Source organism: Hylobates moloch, unplaced genomic scaffold, assembly GCF_009828535.3.
Source record: "Hylobates moloch isolate HMO894 unplaced genomic scaffold, HMol_V3 SCAFFOLD_15, whole genome shotgun sequence".
Taxonomy (NCBI): domain Eukaryota; kingdom Metazoa; phylum Chordata; class Mammalia; order Primates; family Hylobatidae; genus Hylobates; species Hylobates moloch.
This window is the reverse complement of record NW_026652290.1, coordinates 94874927-94885913: the sequence shown is the minus strand read 5'-3', so window position 1 is coordinate 94885913 and position 10987 is coordinate 94874927. Positions and strand designations below refer to the sequence as shown.

Here is a 10987-nt window from a genome sequence, read left to right as displayed (position 1 = left end):
AGCCACCGCACCCGATTTCTTCAGATCTTTTTAGCACTCCCAAATTGCCACAAACGCCAGCTTTGCTTTTTCTTCACAAGCCTTTATTAAGAGTTCTTGGGGGGAAAGTGGGAGGGAGAATGGGGTCTCAGGATGGGGCTGACAGGCTCCCAATCCTCCCCCTTCTTTTTTTGTTTTGTTTTGTTTTGAGATGGAGTCTCACTCTGTCGCCCAGGCTGGAGTGCAGTGGTGCAATCTCGGCTCACTGCAACCTCCGCCTCCCAGGTTCAAGCCAGGCTGGTCTCAAACCCCTGACCTCAAGTGTTCCACCCGCCTCGGCTTCCCAAACGGCTGGGATTACAGGCATGACCCACCGTGCCTGGCCTCGATCCCCCCTTTTTTGTGTGTACCTATGGCTGGGGTCCTGTTGAGGTCCCCTGGGATCTCTTACTCCTCTCCCACTTTGGGGAACCCTTTTGGCCTCGGCTGCAGGGTGGGGCTTGGTCTAGGAGAGACCCTGACCGTACAGACGGCATGGCCAGGCCTGGGGCTGGGGCAGGGTCTTGGCGCCAGGTGCGGCTGGCGGGTGGCCGGCTGCGGGAATGAGGTTGAATAAATGCTCTGGCCCCTCTGGTCCTTCCCCTCTCCAGAGCAGTCCTCACTCTTCTTTGGGGCCCCCCGGGGCCGGTATAGGACGTTGCTGTAGAATGCATTTCCTAGGATGGATGACACAGACCAAAAGGGTCACTTAAGAGAGCCCAGCCCTCTCTGGCTGACCTCTGGGGGATTTGTCTCTCTTTTTTTTCTTTTTCTTTTTTGTGAGACGGAGTCTCACTCTGTCGCCCAGGCTGGAGTGCAGTGGCGCAATCTCTGCTCACTGCAAGCTCCGCCTCCTGAGTTCACGCCATTCTCCTGCCTCAGCCTCCCGAGCAGCTGGGACTGCAGGCTCCCGCCACCATGCCTGGCTAATTTTTTGTATTTTTAGTAGAGACGGGGTTTCACTGTGTTAGCCAGGATGGTCTCAATCTCCTGACCTCGTGATCCACCCGCCTCAGCCTCCCAAAGTGCTGGGATTACAGGCGTGAGCCACCACGCCTGGCCTTTTTTTTTTTTTTTGAGACAGAGTCTTACTCTGTTACCCGGGCTGGAGTGTAGTAGCGGGGCGATCTCAGCTCACTGCAGTCTCCACCTGCCAGGTTCAAGTGATTCTCCTGCCTCAGTCTCTCTAGTAGCTGGGATTACAAGCCCCTGCCACTATGTCTGGCTAATTTTTTGTATTTTTAGCAGAGATGGGGTTTCACCATGTTGGCCAGGCTGGTCTCGAACTCCTGACCTCAGGTGATCTGCCCACCTCGGCCGCCATGGCCTCCCAAAGTGCTGGGATTACATGTGTGAGCCACTGCACCCGGCCGTTGTTTTTTGTTTTTTTTTTTTTAATTTCAAGCTGTTTTTTTTTGTTTGTTTGTTTTTTGAGACAGGGTTTGTCTCTGTCATCCAGGCTGGAGTACAGTGGGGAAACTATAGCTCACTGCAGCCTCCGCCTCCCAGGTTCAAGCAATCCTCACACCTCAGCCTGCCGAGTAGCTGGGACCACAGGCGTGTGCCACCAAGCCTGGCTAATTTTTTTGTTGTTGTTGAGATGGAGTCTCGCTGTCGCCCAGGCTGGAGCGTAGTGAGGTAGTCTCGGCTCACTGCAATCTCCGCCCCCTGGGTTCCAGTGATTCTCCTGCCTCAACCTCCCAAGCAGCTGGGACTACAGGCACAGGCCACCACGCCTGGGTAATTTTTGTATTTTTAGTAGAGACTGGGTTTTACCATGTTGCCCAGGCTGGTCTCAAACTCCTGACCTCAAGTGATCCACCCACCTCGACTTCCCAAAGTGCTGGGATGACGGATGACAGGCATGAGGCACCATGCACAGCCTAATTTTTTAATTTTTTTTTTTTTTTTTTGAGACCGAGTCCTGCTCTCTCACCCAGGCTAGAGTTCAGTGGCGCGATCTTGGCTCACTGCAACCTCCGCCTCCCGGGTTCAAGCGATTCTCCTGCCTCAGACTCCCAAGTAGCTGGTATTACAGGCATCTGCCACCACGCCTAGCTAATTTTTTGTATTTTTAGTAGAGACAAGGTTTCACCATGTTGTCCAGGCTGACCTCAGGTGGTTCGCCCACCTCGGCCTCCCAAAGTGCTGGGATTACAGGCATGAGCCACTGCGCCCAGCAATATTTAATTTCTTTGTAGAGATAGGACCTTGCTAGGCTGCCCAGGCTAGGGGCTTTGTCTCTCTTTCTGAAAAACATGAGTATAGGATATAGGAGCCAGGCTTCTCCTCCCTTCATCCCTCCTCCCTCCTTCCCCCAGGCGGGAGCACAGATGCGGTGGGTCTTTGTCAAGCAGCTGCAGTTCCCACCTCCTCCACCCCACCCTCCCTTACCTGGGCTGTTACCTGAGTCCCTTTGCTGGCAGCGGCGGCGGCCCCAGAACCAGGCGCCCAACACGATCACGGCCACACCCACGCTTCCCGCCCCCAGCAGCACGAAGAGGAATCCTGGGTGGGGGGAGAAGAGATGGTCTAATCAGGAGGGGAAGGGGTGGTGATGGGGGTGGAAGACACTGGGGGAGGAACACAGGGCAGGGCTCACCTGGGAAGCTTGCGATCGGGTTTCTGTTCTGTGTGGGGTCATCTGCAGAGAAGAAATCTATGTCACGGGGGTGCCAGGCTTCTCCACCCTCCAAGGACAGAGCTCACTTGGGGGGACCTAAGTGTTCCTCCTCCTGCCAGGCTTTGTGGTTTTGGGCAGGTGTTCACTCTGAACCTCTGTTTCCTCTTCTGAAAAATGAGGCTCAGCAGGACGCGGTGGCTCAGGCCTGTAATCCGAGCACTCTGGGAGGCTGAGGCAGGAGGATCACTTGAGGTCAGGAGTTCAAGACCAGCCTGGCCATCATGGTGAAACCCCATCTCTACAAAAAATATAAAAATTAGCCGGACATGGTGGTGGGCGCCTGTAATCCCAGCTACTCAGGAGGCTGAGGCAGGAGAATTGCTTGAATCCGGGAGGGGGAGGTTGCAGTGAGCCGAGATTGTGCCACTGCACTCCAGCCTGGGGCGACAGAGCAAGACTCCATCTCAAAAAAAAGAAGGCCAGGCGCAGTGGCTCATGCCTGTAATCCCAGCACTTTGGGAGACCGAGGCGGGCAGATCACAAGGTCAGGAGATCGAGACCATCCTGGCTAACACAGTGAAACCCCATCTCTACTAAAAATATAAAAAATTAGCCAGGCATGGTGGCAGGTGCTTGTAGTCCCAGCTACTCGGAGGCTGAGGCAGGAGAATGGCGTGAACCCGGGAGGCGGAGCTTGCAGTGAGCCGAGATGGCGCCACTGCACTCCAGCCTGGGCGACAGAGCGAGACTCCGTATCGAAAAAAAAAAAAAAAAAGAAAAATGAGGCTCATCGTCCCTGTCTTGTTGGGTCATTGTGGAAAAACTGCCAACTGGGATTTGTCATGAGCTCTGCCATCTTTATCCTGGGATCCATCACTCTCCAGATCCTGTTTGGTTGTTTTTGTTTTTGTTTGAGCCTCTACTCCATTTTATAGATGGGGAAACCGAGGCTCAGAGAGCCTAAGTCACTTGCCTAGGGTCCCCTACCCAGGCAGCAGCACGGACCAGCTTTGGACAAAGCCCTGTCTCAGATCCTAACACTGAAGTTCCTTGAGCACCTACTATGTCTCAGGCCCTGTGCTAAGCATTGTTTTGTTGTTGTTGTTTGTTTTTCTGGAGATAGGGTCGCTCTGTGTCGCCAGGCTGGAGTGCAGTGGTGTGATCATAGCTCACTGCAGTCTCCAACTCCTGGACTCAGGTGATCCTCCCACCTCAACCTCTCAAGTAGCTGGGACTATGGGTATGTGCCACCATGCCTGGCTAATTTTAGAATTTCTTGTAGAGATGAGGTCTTGCTGTGTTGGCCAAGCTGGTCTCGACCTCCTGGCTTCAAGCAATCCTCCCACCTTGGCCTCCCAAAGTGCTGGGATATCAGGCGTGATCCACTGCACTTGGATTATAGCAAGCTCTTTAGCTATAACTGCTCTAAAGTCACCCGACCTGATGAGGAAAAACTATTCACTGTATTTTGACAGCAGAGGGAACTGGCACAGAGAGGTCAAGTCACTTGCTCAAGGTCACACAGTAAGTAAATGAAACAGAGGATTGAATCCAGGTTTGTATAATTTACAGGAACCCCAGCTAAATGCTGTGAATGCCGCAATTAATATAAGGTCCAGCACCACAGCCCCCTTCTTTTGCAGCCTCTGAGGTTGGCAGGCGATCTCTGGGGGCTGCCAAGCTGCTGTTCAGGATTGGTGGGGTGTGGGGAAGCCAGCTGTGTGGGGCTGGACCCACGCCCGCTCCCTGCTCTCTCGCAGCTGCCAACGCACAGCCTGGTGCCTCCACCACCCCGCCTCCTCTAATTGCTAATTGGCCCCTTCGACATTGGAGGGGTGGGGAGAGGTGGGTAACACAGACATAACACACCCCTCCCTTGAGGCAGGCACGTGTCCCCGCCAGCAGGCTGGTCCTACCAGCTGGAGAGGAACAGGCATCTCTAGGGGCTGAGAGCTGGGTGCTTCATTCTGCCAGAGGGGGCTGGGCAGAGGCCCGGGGCCCACAGGCACCTCTCACAGAGCAGGAGGCAAAGCCTGCATCCCCTTGGATTTTCCGATTCTGCCCAGGATGGGTCCATAAGTGGGGGACATGGCAAAGGGGACAGTGCATAGGGTACACCCCTGCCTAGTGCATAACGTAGACATGTCTTGGCCCTCTCTGGCGTCACCTGGCTCATCTGTAAATGAGGCGGCTGGCGTTGCTGATCTGGAAAGCTATCTGGAGGGTTTCTTCCAGAGTCTATGGCTTTTTTTTTTTTTTTTTTTTTTTGAGACGGAGTCTTGCTCTGTAGCCCAGGCTGGAGTGCAGTGGTACAATCTGAGCTCACTGCAACCTCCCCCTCCCGGATTCTCCTGCCTCAACCTCCTGAGTAGCTGGAATTACAGGCTCACGCCACCATGCCCAGCTACTTTTTGTATTTTTAGTAGAGAGGGGGTTTTCATCATGTTGAGCAGGCTGGTCTCGAACCCCTGACCTCAGGTGACCCACCCACCTTGGCCTTCCAAAGTGCTAGGATTACAGGGATGAGCTACCGTGCCCAGCTGATGGCTTTATTTTATTTAGAGACAGGGTCTCGCTCTGTCGCCCAGGCTGGAGTGCAGTGGTGCCCTCATAGCTCACTGCAGCCTCCAGCTCCTGGGCTCAAGTGATCCTCTTGCCTTAGTCTCCCAAAATGCTGGGATTACAAGCATCAGCCACTATGCCTAGCTGATGACTTTTAATTCTGTATTCTAGAATTCTCGGATTGTGGGCCGGGCATGGTGGCTCAGGCCTGTAATCCCAGCACTTTGGGAGGCTGAGGCAGGCGGATCACGACGTCAAGAGATGGAGACTATCCTGGCCAACATGGTGAAACCTCGTCTCTACTAAAAATACAAAAATTAGCTGGGCGTGCTGGCACGTGCCTGTAATCCCAGCTACTTGGGAGGCTGAGGCGGGAGAATCGCTTGAACCTAGGAGGCGGAGGTTGCAGTGAGCCGAGATCGCGCCACTGCACTCCAAGGCCTGGACGACAGAGCAAGACTCTCTTAAAAAAAAAAAAAAAAGTTTGATATGAGGAATTTAGAGTTTTTGTTTCTAGGAGTTTGAGACTCAAAAGTCTTAAGATTCTAGGATCCTCCCCACTGCCCTTCCCTCTCCCTGCTGGCTCCCGTACCTGGGGCCACAAAGAGCCTTGTTACGTTGCCCTCAGCCTCCTCCAACTCAGGAATCTCTGTGGCCGCCCAGCACATGTACGCCCCGCTGTGGTTCAGGCTCACAGGGTCCAACTGCAGGGTGAGATGGCTGGGTGCCTGCCAGGAGAGCCGTCCCTGGGGCCCGCAGACCCCCAGGCTGAGGCTGCCGTTGGTGATGTACGGTTGGCACAGGATGGCCCCATCCTTGGTCCACTTAACACGGAGCCGTTCCCAGGCCGGGGCTTGGTCCACCTGGCAGACCAGGGTCGCCTGACTGCCCTGCCTCACCTGCAGCACGCTGGGCTCCTGCTGCACGCTCAGGCTTGAGGCTCCTTGCAGGGCTGGAGGACAGAAGAGGTAGAGGCGACCTTTCTGACTGTGTGAGGCTGTGTGACTCACTCCCCTAGTGAGCCCGCAGTCTGGGTTTGAAACCTCACTTGTCTAAGCCGGGCGCAGTGGTTCACGCCTGTAGTCCCAGCACTTTGGAAGCCCGACCTGGGAGGATTGCTTGAGCCCAGGAGTTCCAGACCAGCCTGGGAACATAGCAAGACCTCATCTCTACAATAAATATTTTAAAATCTTTAAAAAGTAGCTGGGTGTGGTGGCGCGCATCTGTGGTCCCAGCTATTTAAGAGACAAGTGAAGTGATCGCTTGAGCCCAGGTGTTCGAGGCTGTGGTGAGCTATGATCGCACCACTGCACTCCAGCCTGGGTGACAAAGCAACACTCTGTCTCTGAAAATTAAACATAAAAAAAACCAAAGAACCTCACTGTCTGTATGACCTTTGGAAGGTCATGTCTTGCTGAGGCTCAACAACCCCATCTGTAAAATGGGTATAAGTCACTCAGAACTTGTGGAATTCTGAGATAGTCTCTAGTACTCAGCTACACAAATACCACCTAGTATGTGCCAGGCCCTATGCTGGATGTGGGGGACACAGACACAGGCATGACCAAAACAGATGAAAATCCCTGCCCTTCAGAAGATGACAATCTAGGGCAAGAGAGACACAGGAAGTCATGAAATGAGAACTGCAATGGGGGAAAGGAATGGCAGTGGCCTCAGCAGACACCAGTGAGGTCAGGGGACATCTATTCGTTGAGAGTAATCAGGAAAGGCCTCCTTGAGGTGGTGACTTTTTTTTTTTTTAATTTTTTTAGAGTTGGGGCCTGGCTCTATAGTCCAGGCTGGAGTGCAGTGGCACCATCACAGCTCACGGCAGCCCTGAACTCCTGGGCTAAAGTGATCCTCCTACCTCAGCTTCCCAAGTAGCTGGGACTACAGGCATGTACCACTATGCCTGGCTAATTTTTTTGGTTTTGTAGAGGTTGGGGTCTCACTATGTTGCCCAGGCTGGTGTTGAACTCCTGGGCTCAAGTGATCCTTCCACCTAACGCCTCCCAAAGTGCTGGGATTGTAGATGTGAGACACTGTGACCAGCCTTTTTTTTTCTTAAGACCATGCCACTGCACTCTAGCCTGGGCAACAGAGCGAGACTCCATATATAAGAAAAAAGACTCCATCTCACTCTGTTGCCCAGTCTGGAGTGCAGTGGCACCATCAAAGCTCACTGCAGCCTCAGCCTCTTGGGCTCATGGGCTGGGTGCCATGACTCATGCCTGTAATCCCTGTACTTTGAGAAGTCAAGGCCGGTGGATCGCCTGAGGTCAGGAGTTTGAGACCAGCCTGGCCAACATGGTGAAACCCTGTCTCTACTAAAAATACAAAAATTAGCTGGTGTGGTGGCGGGCTCCTGGAATCCCAGCTACATGGGAGGCTGAGGTAGGAGAATCATTTGAATCCGAGAGGCAGAGTTTGCAGTGAGCTGAGACCATGCCACTGCACTCTAGCCTGGGCAACAGAGCAAGACTCCATATCAAAGAAAAAAATATTCCATCTCATTCTGTTGCGCAGTCTGGAGTGCAGTGGCACCATCATAGCTCACTGCAGGATCAACCTCCTGGGTTCATGGGCTGGGTGCAGCGGCTCATGCCTGTAATCCCAGCACCTTGGGAGGCCGAGGTGGGTGGATCACCTGAGGTCAGGAGTTCAAGACCAGCCTGGCCAACATGGTGAAACCCTGTCTCTACTTAAACTACAAAAATTAGCTGGGCATGGTGGCGGGTGCCTGTAATCCCAGCTACTTGGGAGGCTGAGGCAGGAGAATCGCTTGAACCTGGGATGTGGAGGTTGCAGTGACCTGAGATCGTTCCACTGCACTCCAGCCTGGGTGACAGAGCGAGACTCTGTCTCAAACAAAACAAAACAAAACAAAACAAAACAAAACAAAACAAAACAAAACAAAACAAGGCCGGGCGCGGTGGCTCACACCTGTAATCCCAGCACTTTGGGAGGCCAAGGCAGGCGGATCACGAGGTCAGGAGATCAAGACCATCCTGCCCAACATGATGAAACCCCGTCTCTACTAAAAATACAAAAGTTAGCCAGGTGTGGTGGTACACACCCGTAGTCCCAGCTACTTGGGAGGCAGAGGCAGGAGAATCACTTGAACCCAGGAGGCGGAGGTTGCGGTGAGCTGAGATCGCGCCACTGCACTCTAGCCTGGCGACAGAGTGAGACTGTGTCTCAAAAAACAAAACAAAACACTCCTGGGCTCATGTGATCCTCCCTCCCACCTCAGCCTGCCAAATTGCTAGGATTACAAGTACATGCCACTGTGCCCGGCCTGACCAGGGATCTTAATGGAAAGGGGTAACCAGTGTAAGAAGGAAGGTATTGGGGGGGTAAGAGCATTCCAGGCAGTGCACAGCCCATGCAAAGGCCCTGGGGCAGGACTGTGCCTGGCGTGTTGGAGGAACAGCGAGGAGGCCCGTGTGGCTGGAGCAGAGTGAGGATGGGGAGAGGGAGGAGGGAAGGAGGAAGGGTTGGGCAGGGCCTGTGAGCCTTGGGGTGGTGTGGGGAGGTGAAGGAAGTTAAGCAGTTTATGTTTTAATCTAAGTGTGATGGAAAATCAGAAAGCAGGGAAGAAATAGTCCAATTTAAGTTTTTTTTTTTTTTTTTGAGATGGGGTCTCACTCTGTTGCCCAAGTGGAAGTGCAGTGGTGTGATCTTGGCTTACTGCAACCTCCACCTCCCGGGTTCAAGTGATTCTTGTGGCTCAGCCTCTTGAGTAGCTGGGACTAGAGGCACTCGCTACCACGCCTGGCTAATTTTTGTATATTTGGTAGAGATGGGGTTTCACCAACATGGCCAGGCTGGTCTGGAACTCCTGACTTCAAGTGATCCACCCGCCTCAGTCTCCAATTTAAGTTTTAATAAAAAGTCCTTGGTTGGGCGTGGTGGCTCATGCCTGTTATCCAGCACTTTGGGTGGTGAAGACTGGATGATCGCTTGAGGCCAGGAGTTCAAGACCAGCCTGGGCAACATAGTGAGACCCATCTCTAAAAAACAAAAACGGCTGGGCACGGTGGCTCACACCTGTAATCCCAGCACTGTGGGAGGCCAAGGTGGGTGGATCATGAGGTCAGGAGTTCGAGACCCGCCTGGCAAGATGGCGAAACCCCGTCTCTACTAAAAATACAAAAAAAATTTAGCCAGGCGTGGTGGCGCACGCCTGTAATCCCAGCTACTCGGGAGGCTGAGGCAGTTGAATCGCTTGAACCTAGGAGGCAGAGGTTGCAGTGAACCGAGATCGTGTCACTGCACTCTAGCCTGGGTGACAGAGCAAGACTCCTTCTCAAAACAAAACAAAACAAACAAAAAAACCCAAATGAACAACAAAAAAGTGCAAGCGGCTGGAAATGGAGGAGAGGGAAAGAGGAATGGAGGTTTTCGCCCCAGGAAAGGTGTGAAGGGCAGCAGCCTTTGTCCTTAACTGGAAATACAGAGGGAGCTGCTGCCAGAGTAGAAAGTTTGCTTTTAGCCCTGAGAAGTCTGACGTGTCTGTTAGACCCCCGGAGAAGGTGAGGTTATGTGAAGTTCCTGGCATTTGAGATGCAATTGCAGAAGAGGGTAGAGACATGAGATCTGGAGAAGGGTATTAGGCAGCTGGAACAGCAGGTGCAGAGGCTGGAAGGCCGGATCCAGCCTTCCCATTGGGGAAACAGAGAAAGAAAAGTCCCCAGGCTAGAGCAAGGGGGAGGGAGCAAAGGCATTGAGGAGGGTGGAGATGAGAGAGGCCAGGCCAGGCTGGTATGTAGGGCAAGGTTTAGATTGTATCCTAGGGGCCCTCAGAGGATCCTTCCTTAATCCTGCAGCCCCCGTCATGTTCTGAGTCTCGGAGGGAGATGAGCCTTATCTGACAGAGTAGAGAGACTGAAGTTTAGAGGGGCCGTGAGCTGGGGGGCAGGCAGCTGGGGATGACAGCAAGAGTGGGGTTCAGAGGGGAGGGAGGCCCAGATACTCACCCCAGAGCTGCACCAGGAGGCCCAGCACCATGCCCGGGGACCCCATTCCTGGCCCATCACCCCCCTCTCCCCCTCCCAGTTGACAGACTTCCTGCCACAATCTCCGCCTCCCGCTGCAGAGGCAGATGCAACACCCAGGGCCAGACAGTAGACGAGACGTCCGGTGTTCCAGGCTGCTGGGGGCTCCACTTCCTGCCACCTCGTGCCTCAGTTTCCCCAATGCATTTTCTATCTGAAAGGCAGTGTACAGACCAGACAACATGGCTCATGTCTGTAATCCCAGCACTTTGGGAGGCCGAGGCAAGTGGATCACCTGAGGTCAGGAGTTCGAGACCAGCTTGGCCCACATGATGAAACCCCGTCTCTACTAAAAATACAGAAATTAGCTGGACATGGTGACGGGCGCCTGTAATCCCAGCTACTTGGGAGGCTGAGGCAGGAGAATGGCTTAAACCCGGGAGGCGGAGGTTGCAGTGAGCCAAGATCACGCCACTGCACTCCAGCCTGGGCTACAAGAGCGAAACTCCGTCTCAGAAAAAAAGAAAAGAAATGCAGTGTACGCAAGTGAGTGGGGGGAATGCACCCCTGTGAGCTTTCTGGAAGGCTCTACATAAACACATCTAGGTACAGGAAGACACAGTACGAGAGCAGGTGGCTCCGTGGGGGAGGGGCAGGTGGCATAGGCCTGAGCGGTGAGTTAAATGACAGGGTCCCTGCCTCAATTATTTTGCTCCCAAAAGTCTTTCTTTTGCTGGGCGCTGTAGCTCACACCTGTAATCCCAGCACTTTGTGAGGCTGAGGTGGG

General features: G+C 53.6%; 1 protein-coding gene across 1 annotated transcript; it reads right to left on the bottom strand.

Moving 5' to 3' along the window:
- Window positions 1-61: 61 nt before the first annotated feature.
- Window positions 62-10228, bottom strand: TMIGD2 (transmembrane and immunoglobulin domain containing 2). Its single transcript, XM_058428130.1, has 5 exons — window positions 10183-10228; window positions 5796-6233; window positions 2621-2662; window positions 2425-2526; window positions 62-695 (listed from the first exon to the last, which is right to left on the bottom strand). Exons 1-5 carry the CDS (start codon window positions 10226-10228, stop codon window positions 427-429), a joined length of 897 nt encoding a protein of 298 aa, XP_058284113.1. The 3' UTR covers window positions 62-426.
- Between the last annotated feature and the right edge of the window lie 759 nt (window positions 10229-10987).